This window comes from Calcarisporiella thermophila, assembly GCF_041956535.1.
Source record: "Calcarisporiella thermophila strain CBS 279.70 unplaced genomic scaffold VTP21scaffold_1, whole genome shotgun sequence".
NCBI lineage: Eukaryota > Fungi > Calcarisporiellomycota > Calcarisporiellomycetes > Calcarisporiellales > Calcarisporiellaceae > Calcarisporiella > Calcarisporiella thermophila.
The window spans coordinates 640,391-657,076 of record NW_027192191.1 but is presented as its reverse complement, the minus strand read 5'-3'; the positions used below and the strand labels follow the sequence as shown (position 1 = coordinate 657,076).

Here is a 16,686-nt window from a genome sequence, read left to right as displayed (position 1 = left end):
TAAGGCCTAATATGGTAATATGTTTAGAAACAATTTTTCATCAGATTAGGCCCCGAATTCATACACTTGACTCTTGTTATTGCCATTAGAGCCATGTGAAGATATAAGATATACCAATATACAGCCTACTTCATAGAATAGCTTGAAGTTCAAGAGTTGTCAAGGCATGTAGCATAATTTACTTGCTAAATCATTCAAATCTTTGCAACACTCTGAACAATTCATACCCGTTAACATCCATAGGAGCAAATATCTGATACCTTTTCATTCATTAATATTAGAATATTAATTCACTTAATATCAATTATGGCCATTGTTTATTGTTATGGCCACCAAGCCCATATAGCAGAGATAAATTTGGGCCAATAGGCGTTACTACAAATACTATTACTGCTAATAATATAATCGGTAAAGATAAAAAGGAGTGATTGGCTGAAAATTAGACCAAGAACTCCCTCAACATTTTATCAATGAATTCAACGTCCTCTGGGTTGGTGCCTGGACCTCCAGCCCAGTGGCCCCAAATGGACTCGATAGGTTTGTAGATAACATTAGCAAGGTGTTGGCATTCTATTTCGCTATCCTCAGGAGGGAAGTAGAGATCGTGTCTGCCCGGCATGAGAAGAACTTTGGCCTTAACTGAGCGCAATGCCTTTGCGAAATCACCTTTGTAAAGTTCATTGTCGCTGATATCGCCATTCTGCCAGGTCCAAAGCATTGCCAACAGATTGTTGGCATCTTTTTGCTGGAAGTAATGCTCCCAAAAGCGAACTAAAAAGTCCTCAAGAGATGCATAACCCAGATTGATATAGAGTTTTTCACGGTAGAAAGACTGTGAAAGACCCCAGCCGGCATATACTCTCGCTAGTGCGCGGAGGCCCTTTCGAGGTTGTTCAGTGTACTCTCCCTGGCACCAGGCGGCATCTGCGCACAAAGCATTTTTAACTCCTTCGAGGAAAACGAAATTATGCTCAGAAGTCTTTGCAGAGCCGCAAAATGGGGCAATGCGCTCAACATAATCCGGGTACTGGGCAGCCCACTGGTATGATTGCTGTGCGCCCATAGACCAACCCAGCACGCAGTAGACTTTTCGAATGCGGAGCTTTTCGGTAAGCAGACGATATTGCGCCCGTACATTATCGTAAAGGGTCATCTTAGGAAAGCGCGGGCCGTCCAGGGGCGAGGGGGTGTTGGAGGGAGAGGAAGACTGCCCATTTCCGAAGAGACATGGAACAACAATGAAAAACTTTCTGGGATCTAGGGTCTTATCTTCGCCAATTAGCCATTCGTTGTCCGCAATAGTACCAGAATACCACGATGGATACACAATCACTCGAGGGTCTTCCCCCTGAAGCTTGCCATATGTTTTGTAGGCCAACTTGGCGTTCGGAAGGACCATTCCATTCTGGGTAGTAAAATCTCCCAGCTCGAAAAGTTCGTAGTCGAAGCTTTTCTTCAAGGACATTTCGGAGAGGTATAGTTAAATTCGTGGTGAGAGAGAAAAATAGGCTGGGTTGAAGGAGGTCCTGTGAATAGCGTTAAATTACTTTTCGTGGGAATAATTAAATCGAATTGGTTATGGAGAACTAAATTCATAAGTTTCCGTTTTAGGATTATTACTAGTGGCTTGTCAATATTCGATTTTGTTTTCGTCATACTTCACATTAAATAAAGGGGTTTTTTATTTTGTTACCTCCAAGTAAGGCTCCAAAACAAAAAATATATGGAAACAGCTTCTTTCCGTCCTAGTTCTTAATCACATTTTTATTGTTAAGAAAATGTTTACCCACACTTTGTATCCTCATATTTCGTCACTCACTCCATTTTAATCACAACTCAACACATTTTACCAAAGATCACAGAAAATACTTAAATTTTATTAAGAGCCCTCCAGTAGATGACTAAAAGAGCTTCCAAGGAAGCTTTAGCTTATGCGACATCCTCAGCGTAAAGAACCAATATACTATATATATTGTCATTAGTGAATTCTCTGCTTTATATTATTAGAAATATTTTCACGAATAATAAAAAAAAATAAACGCCACCAAAGTGAATTGGGTCATTAAAATAGATACGATATGTATCTATTTTCCTCGTGCTTTGCGATCTGTCAAGCGATTGCTTGTTGTCAATTATAAATCAGCAGAAATGCAGTAGTTTATTGATGAAAAACCCGCGTGGTAGCCCCAATAAGAGGTGGGATAGGATAAATGGAATGCGAAAAAAGTGGAATTTGTTCTGAGTATAATCCCAGAAAAGCTGCTAAAGAGATACGCGAATGACCAAAGGGTATAATTTGTTCGGATTTATTGCTGACTTAATTGAACAGTAAGAGGTAAAAGAAGGTCGCAATATGCAATATGAAAACAGATGAAAACAGATTTATATATTGATTATTTTCGAAATTTATCCAGCCATCTGAAATCTTTCGCGAAAAGCCACTCTAAAACACAAGATTATTACACTGAGAACTGAAAATAAAAATCCAATTTATTGATCAACTTGGAAATACAAGTGACAGAACATGGCGGATCAAGACCCCATCCAAAACCCATCTTCCGAACAAAATCCTTACGTTCGCATTATTAGCAGTGATGGTTTTGAATTCATTATCGACCGCGAGGTTGCTATGAGATCAGCTACCATTAAGAATATGCTTTCGTTTGGTAAATATTACCAGGGTTATTTCAGAGACAACATCGGAAAACCTAAGCTATTCACAATGGATAGATCAATTCGCCGAATCCAAGAAAAATGAGATCCATTTCCCCGCAATCAAGTACGCGATTTTTTCTAATTTATTTTTCTGCCAATTCATGGATAGCTAACATCATATACAGAGCTGTGATTCTAGAAGTTGTCTGCCGCTATCTCTATTACAATGCACGCTATAGTAATTCGACAAGCGAGATTCCTGATTTCAAAATCGATCCAGAGCTCTCCCTTGAGCTCATTATGGCTGCAGACTTTTTGGTGTGCTGAAGTAAGAATTCAAAGTGCAAAAGCCAACATGAGGGCAATGTGTAAGCATATTAAATGTACATATAGAGGTAATATCAACCAAGAGGGGTTTCTTATTATACTCCATTTATTATATTTTTTTTTTTTAAAAATAAATACTTGCTACGAAATCGTTTGCATCTCCAGAATCAATCTACATCACAAAGGGTGTCAAATATATTTCAATCCTAATTCAAATACAATTTTCGTTAAAAGAGTTAAACCTAAAATGCAAGGTAAAACCTATGGAAATCACGGAGGATATACAGATCATTTATATCAACAAAGGGGGAATTTACGAGGACACCTTCAGCTTGATCAGGTCTAGCTCCTCTCTCATGTAGTCGCCCGTCAGCTTATGGGGGTAGTTTTTCTCGCTTTCGGGATTGGCAAAGGGTCCCAAGGGGCGCAGCACCTGGTCGCTTGCGATGTGCATGAAGAGTGTGGTGGAGATGCGCCAGAGTGGCCTTTCAGGATGGTTGAGCTTAGCGTTTTCAACTGCAGCCATGGTGGCCTCTGTGACAACGACTTCGTGATACCCGGCCATGACCGCGCCTCCTGTAAGCCATTCCATCTAAGGATAAAATGAAAACAGAGGGCCGTGTTATGGCTCATCGATTCGCATGCTCCTTGTTATTTTTTTCTTCCTTCTTTCTTACCTCCTTGCCGGCTTGCACTAGCAAGCAACCATCGGGAACCTTCACCGCCACCTTCTCAGCCCCGTTTCTTGGCCAGATGTGAAGGCCGGGGAAGCGACTCTTTCCGTGAATGGTCAAGAAGCTCAAGTCGAAGTGGAACCCGGCGAGCACGGTTCCAACCTTGCCGTATTTCACGAGGTCGCTGCCGGTTGGCGCAAGCAAATGCGGGCCGTAGCGGGTCATGTCTACGAAAGTGTTGGCGGGAAGGCCGAACCCGACGGCGGCCATTTCGGCAATACCCAGGACCGCATCGTGCATGCGAGTCCCCCAGCTGTCCATGGTGGCTTGCCATGTGCTCTCAAAAGCTGGAGACAAGAGCATCGTCACGTTGTTAATTCGACCTATAGCGTGCTCCCGCCAGTCTGGGATTGATTGGTATCTTACCTTTGGGAATCACGGGAGCGGAATTCAGCGTAGGGAACTTGGTCTCCTTGGGTTGCTCTCCTATGGGCCAGTGGAAGCGCCATTTGGGATCGGGGCCGTCGGCCATCAGGGGTCGCGAGTGCTCTGGCATCTGGAGGAATGGAGGCCAATTGGGATGAGAACGCATGCATGCATATAGAGGACTGAATGGATCAATTGAAATAAAACTTTACGCTGTTAATGACATTCTGGCATCGGATGTCGATTTTGCATTTGGGCTCCTCGACCAGCTCGGGAGTGACACCTGTATTACCAAACCAAATAAGTACCGCACCAGAGTGCATATACGCCGTCCCACACTCACCGATTTGATAGCCTAGCTGGGGGCGGGCGTCAAGCAGTTTTTTCTAATGGCGGCGAGAGAAATGTCAAAAAAGTCGAAGGCCAACAGAGCCTCAAACTCTAACGGAGAGCGGGGGGGGGGCCTACCTCATGCTCCTGGCCGTAGTACTTCTCCATCATGTCCAGGAACTCGTCGTTGGCCTCCTTGGTCACACGGGGGTCTTTGACCACAAGCGCGCCGTAGTCACGGAGCGCATCTGCGCATTTGGTGCACTCGGCCTGCGCGTCGGGATGCGTCTTGTCGCGCATATAGAGGCCGAGGTCTATCACGGGCAGCTGGAGCATCGTCATGGTGCGGGGAACAGAGGGGAAGAGCACAGAGAGGGCAGCAAGTCTAGCGGGGAGGGCGCGGGCGGGAGCAAAGGGAAAAGCAGGGGCTTTGAGTTCTAGGGCTGGTTTGGAAGAGGAAAAAACACCTTCCCAGCAGGTATTTAACGGTCGTTGTCTGACCAGCCTTACCGAGCGCTTTGGGAACTGAGTTTCATCTCATGACGAATCACAGCTCACCCCACGTGGTAAAAGAGCGTCAATCATGAAATTAAGGTTGGCCCCATTGGACCCTTGATTCGCTTTCCCAGGAGGCTTGTTTGCGGTGGTCCACCAACCCGCCTTCGTCACCGCGGCAGGGCCATTAGTCAACCGCCGGGCCCGCAAAGCGGACCATTCGGCGGCGTGGAGTGGCTCATTGCGGAACGCGGCAGGTGCAACGGTTTGCTCCCCCCCCCCCCCCGCCTTTTTTTCGGCGGGCCGAGCCTGCTTCGCCCATTAGTACGGGGGGATGACAGAGTTTTCAAGGTTCAGACGGGCTCTGTGCAGCGACTTATGCCGAAAGTAAATTATAGTCTGAGAACAAAGTAAACTAAGCAAGGCGGTTTAACCGAGCAAAGAGCCCCGTTTAGCAACCAGGAAAACAAGGACCAATCTATTATATAATGCTATTTACACAAAAACCAAAACAAAATCTTAATCGTAGCGCCTCCTTTTGCTGCTGCCGTCGCTGCGGCCGTTGTTGCTGCCGCTGCTGCCGCCGCCGCCGCTCCTCCTGTCCAGCACGTCGTGCATTCCGCCGTACTTTTGTAGGACCCTTTTGTTGATGTCGGTCTTTTGCGCCCAAGCCGCATCGCGCTGGGTCGTGTCCTCCGCGGCCAAGTGGGTCCACTTGGTCCGACTTGCCCGACCAAAGTTCTTCACTTGCATCACCGCCGGCAATGTGGTTTTGTCGATGGTGTCCTCGCCGGTTGGGGCGCTATAGTCACGCTTGTACACTTTCTCCTCTTTGTCCTAAAAGGGATCCATTCGGGGTCAAGACGTCATCCTTTCTAAGCAAGGGGCGTATCAGTGTGGCGAGTCTTACCATGAAGAAGGCGCCCTTGTGGTAGTACTTCTGGAGGAACTGCTGCTTGCCCCTTTGCTTCTCCTCCCGCGTCTTCCTAGCATGCTCGAGATCCTCCTTCAGGCGCAGCCTCTCGGGCATGGCGCGCCGGCGCTCGATCTCCTCGCGCTCCTTATCTCGACTAAAAATAAAAAACGAGTGCTTAGTTCTCTGCTAGAGAAAAAACGGAAAAATGGAAAAAAAAAAAGTTGAACTCACGCCTCCCTCTCTTCCTTGTCACGTTTGATGCGAAGCAACTCTCTTAATTTCCATGCCTCGTATTCTGCTTGCTCGTCTAAGCCATCTGTATCGTCCACATCAGGGACGCTCTGGTTGTTCTCCTCCTCTGCCATGAACATCAGCATCAGGATATAAAGTATACCAACGGCAAAAAGCGTAAATGCAGTGGATACATACCTTGAGCCTCGAGCTCTCGTTTCACTTGCTCGGCTGCGAGCTGATGTGACTCTTTTTTCCTCCGTTCTGCTTCGAGCTGTCGCCGTTTCTCCTCCTCTGCCTCTTCCTTTTCTCGCTGCTCTCGTTCCAGGACGGTTTGTCGATCGGACCTACCGACGGTGAAAAATAACAAGCGTTAATAAAGCTAGATGCTCCCAACGTAGATCTATGTTTCCAAAAAGTAATATGTGCCTGTGGATAAACCTAGGTTTAAACAGTATTCTCTCTTCCTCCTCCGATTCCTCTTCCGACTCCTCGGTTTCTTCCTCGGATTCCTCCTCGGATTCCTTCTCAGAATCTTGCTCCTCCCTTTCCCTTTCCTCTTCTTCTTCCATCCTTTTCATCTCCTCCTCTTCTTCTTCACGCCTTCTCTGCCTTGCTCGTTCTCGCATTCTTTCCCTTTCATTCATCTCCTCATCTTCATCCCGTAAACTCTCCTTCACTTCATCCTCTTGATCATCGCGATGCCTTCGCCTGTGGCGATCACTTGGTACAGACTGCGTTTCTTGTAGGCGCTGAAGACGACGATCCTGAGCGGCTTGGGCGGTGGTGATTTCGACTGGAGCCGACGAGGGTGTATGAACTGAAGTCGATTTGGCCTGGATCTGAGGGGCTTCATCTTCGTCAGAAGAAGAAGATTCGTGGTAGCCCTCCGGTACTTTCCCCGCGCGATAGCGTTGAACCTTTGGCTTGGTCGGCATGACGCTCACCAGTTTAATGAGAGAGAGTGGATGGATCCACTTGGCAGGTCATAAGGGAAAATGCAAGTGACCATGCCTAAGCCACACAACGTTTATTAGGATATAGTATACTCGACTCAATCCTGGTGTTTATTTTCTTTCCGACTTCGCTGGACTTTTTACTCCATGAAATCATCATCATTTGGCTGATCGAGTCATGCTTTAAAGATCTTTGCAACCATTCGCAATAAATATTTATATAGTCATTAGGATGAAATAATAAAGGTGTTTTTGCTGAATAAATGCATGAAGCAAACTATTAATTCTCTTTGAGGATTATACCTCATACCGTCCAAGTGAAAGCAGCCCCTGGCTTCACTTCCAATGGACCGATTCTCTCGGGTGTGGTCACGATTAGAATTATCGTCTCTACGACCATGTATTGGGAATCGAAGATTTCACACCCCTTATTGCTATTTCTGAAAAAGCTGCTGAAAAAAGTGGTCTCTCATAGGACTAGCTGCGCGTGGTTTTTTTTTCCATGGATTCACGCTGCAGCCAAATCGGCCCTGTCCACATGAGCCTACGTAGATTTCTCCGAGGTCGAGAGTGATACTTTTCCCCCTTTTCTTTTATCCAGATCTTGACAAGTTTCGTTTTTTTCTTTTAACCCATTTACAGTTGAATACCATTGGCCTCTCTTCAATCATTTAATCTTATGGTACTTGAAGCTTGATTTTCTGCCCCCTTTTTCTATACACTTGTTTCTGAAGATGTTGCAGCGATTGTTCGGCTCAAAGTCTCCCCCCAAAGATGCTGCAGATAAACACTCAATGAAACTTGTTGAACCCCATAGGTTGCTCATCGATTCCATGCCTGCATTCTAATCCGTGACTTTGTTACTTAGCATCCAAAGATTGGTGAATTCTCTAACACCCGCCCTCCTTTTGCCATTTTCTATATAGCTGGTCGCCACCTCCCTTTCGTTCAAGCCAAATTCGTGTGATCCTAGCGGAAGACACGGGCGACAAGTCCAAGGTCCCTCTTTTTGACACGGGCGCGCAGCCTTATGGCCTGGAAGGTGTGAAAATACAGCCTACTTCACGTGAGCTGCCATCGTCATGGGCGGCCGGTAGTACATTGCGCCCAACCAGGTCAACCGGAGACCCGTCCCGCCCTTACAGCGATCAGGCTTCACGGAGGAGTATGGACTTGCACCATGAGAGCTCGGATGTGGGTGAGGCAAAGGTCACGCCTCCTCCTCTTACAAGGGCCAACAGCACACCTATCCGCCTGGTACAGATGACTCGGTTAACATTGCATTGCTTGGATCGAACTCTATCCATTAACGATCCTCTTCCTTAATCTTTAGTTGAACCAAGGCCTGGACCTTATCGGCGACATGATGTTTGGCGCTGTGCCCATGTCCTACAAGGGCCAGACAACCAAAGTTCACTACCTTCGCTCGCCCAAACCCCAGGTCCTCATCACAAAGCTTTTCGCAGTTGGGCCACAAGACGTCGAGTCTGCCCTCCAGAATAGGCGGAGTTCTTTCTCCTCCGTCCATAGTGAAATTTCCGTCTCCTCGCTACAAGTGTTTGCTTCCGGTGATCAGCCGCGCCCTCCCAAAATCGACCCCATCTCGATCCAATCCCATCCCTCTCTGTTCACCGATGGCTCTTGCGGGGACTCAAGTGATGATGATTCCGTCAAGCTGCCTACCCATTCGCCCGGTGGACCGCCGATACTGGGCCTGCACTCACGCTCGCGTTATGCATTTAACACTAGACGGCTACGAAGAAGCAGCCAAACGAGCATTGAGAATGGCGTATTCAAACCGACCCCTTTGCCGAGTCCAATGTCCAGAGGCGATAGTACCGGGTCGAATGTAATTCTTATTTGCTCACCTGTGTACAGGCTTTCGTCCGTATTCATCACTTGCTTTTTTTTTCCACTCCATTACTAGACTCCCACCAAACACAGTCCGCGCTCCATCTCCTTTGCCCTTGGGATTTTGATATCCTTCGAAGAGAACACGATCTTGCAAGAGTTTCTCTTCTCGCATTTTGGGCTGGTGGAGCTCCGCCTTCATCAGCTACAGGCGGTGATGTTCCAGTTGCTGTGCTCAATATTTCGCCGGAATTCTACACCCCCGCTCACCCACTCCAATGAGGTATGCCATGCTTAAGTGGATGCTGGTGACTAGGGCACAAAACTGACATATCGGTCCTTTTATCGCTAGCAAACTCCCCCCTTTCAGCCGCAGCATATGCACTCCCGCAGTCGCCAAATGCGGCTTCTCCCCTGCTATATCCTACAGAACGACGACAGTTTGTGGAATGCGGTGCGTGCCTTTCAGGAGGGCTTACTTCGGCTGTACGCGACCCCGCGTATCCAGGTTTGATATCCCAGTAGGATACGCTACTTTTTTTTTCATCCAAGATTCATTTCGAAGTGGCCCCTCCCCTAGGAACCCTTGTGGCTTAACATGACCACGTTTCCCCAGAGTAAATCCACCCTGTGCGAATCGTTAATTTCCGAACTGGTGTTCCTCATTGATAAACTGGATTCTAAATCGAATAATCTGTGAGTATTTTGTCGGACTAATTAAGGTTTAGGTTTAAGTTAGAGTCGCTGATAACGTGGTTCCCATTTAGATTCCTATCCTCCCTGATTACCAGCGTCCTAATTCATCATCTCTCGTGGGTATCGACGGTGGCACCTCCGGCGAAGCCGGGCAGTGAGGTGAGACTCTAAGTTTATTTTGGTTACCTGGGAATAGTCTCTACATTTGCTTCCCTCTTTGACAGTCACACGAACACAGTCATTTGATTCCCTATGACCCTCTTTGGGCCCAACTCGGGGACCTCCAAGGCAACGTCGGCATTCCGAATAAGGCGTCCCGCACCATCGTGGTGGGGCAGCACGCCAGTTTGGTGCGCCGGCTTCTCTACGTGCTTACGTATTTCATACGGTGCAACGAAGTGTTCGAGTATGTGGAGGAGGTGCACCATCGCAGCCCCCATCTCCCCCATCCTACCAAGGGAGACCCCCCGTCGCCCTCGTCCCCCTCCTCGGCCGAGCCCAAATCTATTAGCATCCCTGCGTCCCAGCGCTCCCGCTCCAAGGACGATGCCGATGGGCGAGAGACGCTTGGGGAGCGAATCGGAGGATCGTGGAGGCAGGCGTCGACGGGAATGGCGTCGTCGGTGAAGAGCCTTTTCTTTCTGGACCATTTCGAGCAAGGGCGTATCGGCGGTGCTGGTGGGGAGCGTGGGGGGGCAGGCGGCGGGAGGCAAGAGAGGCAGGCGCAGGCAAGACTTAGTGGGTCGTTCACGCGGACATCGCCAATCCATCTGGCACGGTCCGTCTCTGGACACGCATCTCCATTCCAGAACCAGACACAGCATGCCCACCACAGCACGCCGTCCCAGCCGCAGCTAGCCCAGAAAACGCCTCGGAAATTGCCACCTGCGAATTTTGTTCCCGGAATATGGGGCGAGGAGGATCCCTGGATGATCGCAGAGGATGACGATGAGATGGAGATGGCGGGGTCAAAGAACAGGAGAGGGGGAGGCCTCGATTCTATCCTCGGATACCTGGACACTAGATCGAATCTCGACTCGGAGGAGAAGAGGGTCGAAGAACCCGAGCCCATCAAGGTGGTATTCCCGCCTCACCCGGGCCAGCCGCCCCGACGCCCCAGCCTGGAGGAGAGCAAAATCACTCTACCCGAGAATTTGAGCGGTCGCTTCCTCAAGGTGGCTATGCCCCTCTCCAACATCTTATATCGCACGCCTGATCCGCAACGTACTGCACCGCAGCCCGGTGACGGCGGGTCGGCCGTTTTAGGGTATCGCGCAGATCAACTGTTCACCAAGTCCTATGGCCGCTCGCTGATGGCGTCGTATTGCGAGCGGTACTTGCCGGATTTCGTGCTGATGGGCGTTCCCAAATTCGATTTCTTGGATCCGCTGGAAACGGATCTCAGGGACAAAGTTTTGGTAAGCTGGTGTACCATTCGACCCCCTTCCGGTTGCAGGGATGAACTAATTCTCCGTTATCGATCTCAACCCAGTTGGCCGCAAACGATAATGTACAGCAGTCTGTGTGTATTGTTGCCGATGTGAATACGTGCCAGTGCAAACTTGTAAGCTATAGGGCCAATCGCGACCCTTCCACCCCCACAATACTGTAAGCTCTCATCCTGCATCGGTCCCCAGAAATGTGTACTCATTACCTTTTTTTTTTATTCTAGGACCTATGAAGGTCTGGACTCCTACAACCACGCGGTTGAAATACAGCGCGCTACCCCTTCGAAATTTGTGCACGAGACGCTATTAGAGATCAAAAACCTGCACGAGTTAAAATCCTCTGCTGAATCGGTAAATACAATCGCTGTAGGCTGGCACGCTTGACTAACCTGGCTAACGCCTGCTTTCCATCTCAAATAGTGTGTCCAATACCTAGAAGATCGCCTCCAGGAGCTATACTTTACGAGTTTTCTCGTGTCGTCATCCATTCGGGAGGGATGGTTGGATAAACCGGAGCCCGACCTGATGTCCATAGCGAGCTCCCTAGGGTAAGCCATGTTTTACTGCTCTCCATGTTCCTAACCCTCAGGAGCTAACCCGTGTTGGGGGTGTGTAGGATCGACGAGTCTGATATGCAACTCCTGTTTGCAATATGCACCACTCACGATGATAGAATTCACGAGTTTGTACGATTGTGATTTGTTTTTTTCAGTCTATATAAATATATATATATATTCGTCCTCTGCTTATTGTTACTATTTCTATTTTTTTTTGGATACCCCCCCCAATTTAAGAATTTTATACATTCTATAGGAAGCACGATGTCTTCTCTATTACAGATAGCATGTGTTGATGTACGATTTTTTTTATTTTCTCCCCCCTTTATTGTCTCCCATTGACTATGTTCCCTGTGTGTTCTTTCTTACATAGTTCGTTGGTTCAAGTGGGTGTATATATTTGAAAAGCGGCCTCTTTTTGAAATTACTTTTTTTTCATATAATTTATATTTTCGGAGAGAAAAGGAGAGGAATCTGCGTGAAAAAAATCAAAAATACGTTAAGAATAAACAATAAAAATTTTAAGAAAACGATAACACAGCAAAGGGTTGGAGGGGAGGAGAAAAAAAACATAATGCTACAATCAAGAAGGAAAAAAAAAGTCAAGAACAAGACAATTTGCTCTCGGCAAATGGTGCTTCCTCTTTTTGAGCAAAGGATCGAAAAAAAAAAGCGCAAATACTATAGAATAAAGGAAATAGATAGATTATATAGGGTGGAGGGGGGGGGGGGATGGAAATTATTTTAGTTGACTAGCACCAAAAAGATTTTAGTGGCCCACTGCGATCAAACTGGCCTGCACGCCCTTGTTCACCCGGTCCCACAGCTTCATCTCCCGCTCGCGCTTCATCTCCCTCAGCTGCCCCTCCAGACGCCGCTTCTCCTCCATCTCCTTGTCTAGCACCTTGGTGTGCTCCGAGCGCATCTCGGCCATCAGCCTGCGGAACTCGCGCCGCAGATTCGTGGTGCTGGTGTCCTCGCCCGCCCCGATGTTCTTCACCTGCTCATCGGCAAGCTGCGACTCCAGGTCGTGCACTTGCCGGCGCAGGCCGTCCACCATGGCGTCGAACCGCTGGCGCTCCTGCTCGAAGTCCGTGACGTTGCGCGTCAGCCGGTCGAACTCGCGCAGCACCCCGTCGAGCTCGGACTGCAGCGAGTCGGACTGCCGCTCGAGCGCCGCCTCGCGCACCGCAAACTCCCTCTGCGACACCTCCAGCGTGCTTTGCAGGGCCGCCAGCTGGTCCTTGCACAGCATGAGCTCGTCCTGGGTCGCCGCCAGCTTGGCCTCCACCTCTCGGCCCCGGCCCCCCCCTCCGAATCTCCCCGCGGACGCCCCTTCACCCGTTGCTCCAGGTCCCGGCACCTCGCCTTCAGGTCGTCCAGCTCCGACTGCATTCGGCTGACGGTGACGTCGCGCTGGTCCACCACGCGACACTTCTCGCGCACCATCTCCTCCAGATCCCCCACCACCGTCTTCAGCTTGTCGCGCTCGTCCCGCAATTCGTCCGCCTCCCGCCGCATCTTCTTGGTGAGCACGTCGCGCTCCGAAAGCTGGGCCCGGTACTCCTCGGTCTGCTCGGTGATCCTCTGCTCGAACTGATCCCGCAGTGCCGAGCTCCCAGCCTCCACCACCTGCGCCACGCTTGCCCGTTTCAGCACAACCTCCAGCCGCCGGCGCTCCGTCTCGCTCTCGGAGAGCTGGGCGCGGAAATCGCTCACCTCGTCGAGAAGTTCCTGCTCGCGCTGAATGAGGGCCGCGATCTCACCCTGCGCCCTCTGTAACTGCGCCTCGAGCTGGCTCACCTTCTCCGGGTCGCCCGAGCCGGGGGACGGCGCGGCGTTGGATCGCCGGCGGTCGAGCTCGCCCTGCAGGCGGTCGATCGTCTCTTGCATGGAGTGTACCTGCTCCGTCAGGCGCCTGTTCTCCTCCGTTTGTGAGCGTACTCGTCGCGCCAGCGCGTCTACGCTCAGGGGAGCCCCGTTGATGGATGGCTTCGCATCTCTTCCGCCTCGACTCTCCACCGGGGCCACCTCGTTCATCAGCTCCTTCAGCCCTGCCTGCAGTTCCTCGAGCTCCCGCTTCCCTCGCTCCATCTCGTCCACCCTTTCGCGCATCCGCATCACCTCCTCGTCCCTCTTCACTCGGTCCCTCTCCATGTGTTCTCTTGCAACTTCCATTTCCCTCCGCATCTCCACCAGCTGGTCCTCCTGCTCATTGCGCACCCGCTTCACCTCCTCCAACTCGGCACGGATCCGCTCCTTCTCCAACATTGTTTCCCGCACGGTCTCTTGGAGCACGGAGCGCGTGCTCCCGGCCTCCCGAGCAGACGAGTCGCGAGCCTTTCGAGAGTGGGTCAATTCGTCCTCAAGCTCTCGCACCCGCTCCCGGTACTCATTCACCTGTCCCTCCAGTTGTGCCACCGTGATCTGCAGCTCCCCGAGCTGTGCGTGCGAGCCGACCGAGACTCCCGAGTCGGACTCCATCTCCTCCTTTTTGGCCAGCTCGGAGCGCAGTTGCGACACCTCTTGCTCCCTTTCGGCGAGGCGCTGTGTGGTACTCGAGATTTGCTGCTTAAGCTCTTTGCGGAGCGAAGAGATTTCCGCCTCGCGCTGGGCAATCTTCCGCTGAGCGTCGGACAGGGAGGACTGCATCTGGGTGAGGGTATCCTCCATTTCTCGCATTCGCTTCGAACCGCTTCCGATGGGCACAGATACACAATGGAAGGCGTCAGTCGGGATGGGCCTCAGAAAGCACTAGAAAAACAGGGTATATGCTTACACTTCCTGGTTCCCGCTTGGAGTCGCATTATCTGGTTGATTGGTTTGCAGCTGCTCCTCTAGTCGCTGCACACCCTTGCCAAGCACCCCTGCCATGTGCTGCAACAGCTTTTTCTGTACTTCACTCCCCCGCTGAGTGAGTCTCCAAAGCTCGGCGGCGGCTTGATCAACCTTGCGATTCGCAGCAGCCAACTGATCGGACGCCTGCTTGACCAGTTTGCGATTCGATGCGTGTAATCTTGTGAGGGAATGGGCGGCTTCGCGGATCTTGCTTTCAAGGGAGAGGCGAGTGGTAAGCGAGGCTATACGGTTTGTCAGCGAGGCATGATCCTGAAAAAGATGAAGCAAAATGGGTAAGTGGGGACTTGGACTAGTGAACACTCGACGCGGCATGCATCCATGTCTACCTTTTTCAATTCCTCCACATCCTCCAGCGTCAAGACTTGGAACTCCTTTGCATCAATAACTGCCTGCGAGATTAGCAGCTGCAGCAAGAGATCGTCTGTTTGCTGTGAAATTGATGTGTACTCCCCAGAGCCAATCTTTTGGCCTGAGAGTGGGGGAGAGGCCAGTCCTAGGTTCTTTGTAGACGGGAGCGATGGCAAGGCAGCTTTATACAGCCCCTGGTTCTCGCCGGGCATGTCATCCGGGCCTGGATCTGGCGTGCTGGGGAGAATCGTTATTGTTGAAGTTGCTGGCTCCACATAAGTGGTTGTGGTGACGGCAGCAGTGGGCTTATTTTTGGATTTGTTAATGGCGGGAGAAGGCGGAGCAGTCGAAATGGGCCGCACTTCAGTCTGTTGAATGGTATCTTTTACAGTTAAGACGGTGGTATAAGCAGTGCGCTGTTCCTTGGGCCCCGGATCCTTGGATCGGGGGTTGCTTGGAGAGCGCGTGTCGTTCGGACGGACCGGCATCTAAAAAAAAAAGAGCGCAAAGCATACATTTTGGAATTAGTCAACACGATCCACTCTATGCATGCAGACAAGAACCGACAATCACTATTCAGGGTCAAACAAACTCAATTAGGTATACTTTGTGTAAAGCGGCGTGCTGGGACAAAGGACAAAGTATTAGAGCACAAGATGAGGCTCAAAGTCCCATCAAGCAAGCGGTAATCTGCCAGCGATCAAGATCGGATGAAATAATTGGCAAGCGAGGCAGACCGCGGCGAAATCCTTAGAAAAACACAAGCGATTAGACAGATTGCGCAGAGGGAATGTGAGGTAGGGAAGGGGAGAGGATGGAAATTGAAATTCTAGAGAAATGTCTGAGTACCGCAAGTTGTGCTCTATGGTTACCAAAAAAAAGGAGCGGGAGATATGGAACGATAGATTTGGGTGCGCAGCGTGGGGTGAGTGGATCAATTCGCGAATAGCTTAAAATCTCTTCTTTCCATATCGGCCGCCAAAACCAACAGAGACGAGATAGGGCAGAGCGATGGAGTCCCATACGCCTGGAGAGCCAAATGGGCTGCAGAGGCCGGCCCAGTGCCTGAGTTGATCTTGCCAATGCGCTCTTCGGCTTCATAAAGCTTAACCGCGCCCGCTCCCGCTTTCAGAACTTGGTGCGATGTTGACGGCGCTAGCCAAGCCGGGAGGGAGAGCTGCCATCTTCGCCCTATGGGACACTGGCTCATCTCTCCTCAGGGCCTGATGCACGCGAACCTCTGCCTTGGCCGCAGCTTATTTGCGCTGCCCCATTTCCCCTGGCACGTCAACCTCCCAGAAAGATGGGCTCAAACCTGATATAACCCTATTGGCTTCGTGTTTTATGCATGAGAAGGGAGAGCGCCATTTAGTAAACACTTGGCATGGAATTGATGCGGAGTCGGAAAGTTTTGGGATGCATTCTTGAAGATGGGCCTTGAGGTCTTTACTCCACCTAAGGCTTGGAGGCTAAGCAAACTGTGCGAGAAGCTTGGGGGAGGATGTGTAGTTGCTCTTTTTACTTAGGTAATGGACCATATGGAGGAAGTGCAGCGATGGCAGGCTCTGAACAGCTGGTAGAGAGAATCTGACACGTATAGAAAATTCAATTTATCCCTACTTGGATGGTATGGGCGGGGATAATCAAAAACTGAAACTCTATGTATCCTTGCGCTTTTAATTTGTGCTTGAAGCACAATGCTCGAGAGATTCCAGATGGCTCTCTGCTTCCTCCTTTAGATAAAGCTGGGGAACCCCCCTATTAGGGTTAGGAGCTTTGTTCATTCCCACTAGGCATTCGCTCTCTTCCTCCACGAAAATACTTTTTAATCATCCACAATTCCAAGTAGCGGATAGAGATATTTATTGAGTTTGGCCCTTTCTCTTCGCTCTAGGTGCTAATTGGAGCCAACTATGC

At 50.0% G+C, this 16,686-nt stretch overlaps 6 protein-coding genes across 6 annotated transcripts; 2 read left to right on the top strand and 4 right to left on the bottom strand.

Annotated features, from left to right (window-relative positions):
• Positions 1–439: 439 nt before the first annotated feature.
• Positions 440–1,465, bottom strand: VTP21DRAFT_287 (uncharacterized protein; the record flags this gene model as incomplete). The annotated part of the gene is made up of 1 exon (XM_069393109.1): positions 440–1,465. One exon carries the CDS (start codon positions 1,463–1,465, stop codon positions 440–442), a length of 1,026 nt encoding a protein of 341 aa, XP_069256666.1.
• Positions 1,466–2,524: 1,059 nt separating this feature from the next.
• VTP21DRAFT_286 (uncharacterized protein) lies at positions 2,525–2,982 on the top strand (the record flags this gene model as incomplete). The annotated part of the gene is made up of 3 exons (XM_069393098.1): positions 2,525–2,666; positions 2,731–2,779; positions 2,841–2,982. 3 exons carry the CDS (start codon positions 2,525–2,527, stop codon positions 2,980–2,982), a joined length of 333 nt encoding a protein of 110 aa, XP_069256665.1.
• Positions 2,983–3,295: 313 nt separating this feature from the next.
• Positions 3,296–4,754, bottom strand: VTP21DRAFT_285 (uncharacterized protein; the record flags this gene model as incomplete). The annotated part of the gene is made up of 6 exons (XM_069393087.1): positions 3,296–3,574; positions 3,660–4,003; positions 4,083–4,212; positions 4,295–4,365; positions 4,426–4,468; positions 4,551–4,754. The coding sequence occupies 6 exons, from the start codon at positions 4,752–4,754 to the stop codon at positions 3,296–3,298; spliced, it is 1,071 nt and encodes a 356-aa protein (XP_069256664.1).
• Positions 4,755–5,426: 672 nt separating this feature from the next.
• On the bottom strand, positions 5,427–6,992 carry VTP21DRAFT_284 (uncharacterized protein; the record flags this gene model as incomplete). The annotated part of the gene is made up of 5 exons (XM_069393076.1): positions 5,427–5,744; positions 5,818–5,977; positions 6,055–6,181; positions 6,253–6,401; positions 6,484–6,992. The coding sequence occupies 5 exons, from the start codon at positions 6,990–6,992 to the stop codon at positions 5,427–5,429; spliced, it is 1,263 nt and encodes a 420-aa protein (XP_069256663.1).
• A 752-nt stretch (positions 6,993–7,744) lies between these two features.
• On the top strand, positions 7,745–11,703 carry VTP21DRAFT_283 (uncharacterized protein; the record flags this gene model as incomplete). The annotated part of the gene is made up of 12 exons (XM_069393065.1): positions 7,745–7,827; positions 7,937–8,267; positions 8,344–8,859; positions 8,938–9,144; positions 9,214–9,369; positions 9,442–9,557; positions 9,629–9,716; positions 9,782–10,975; positions 11,050–11,165; positions 11,230–11,356; positions 11,426–11,553; positions 11,622–11,703. 12 exons carry the CDS (start codon positions 7,745–7,747, stop codon positions 11,701–11,703), a joined length of 3,144 nt encoding a protein of 1,047 aa, XP_069256662.1.
• Positions 11,704–12,331: 628 nt separating this feature from the next.
• Positions 12,332–15,979, bottom strand: VTP21DRAFT_282 (uncharacterized protein; the record flags this gene model as incomplete). The annotated part of the gene is made up of 6 exons (XM_069393054.1): positions 12,332–12,826; positions 12,904–14,257; positions 14,342–14,670; positions 14,748–15,257; positions 15,376–15,393; positions 15,755–15,979. 6 exons carry the CDS (start codon positions 15,977–15,979, stop codon positions 12,332–12,334), a joined length of 2,931 nt encoding a protein of 976 aa, XP_069256661.1.
• Between the last annotated feature and the right edge of the window lie 707 nt (positions 15,980–16,686).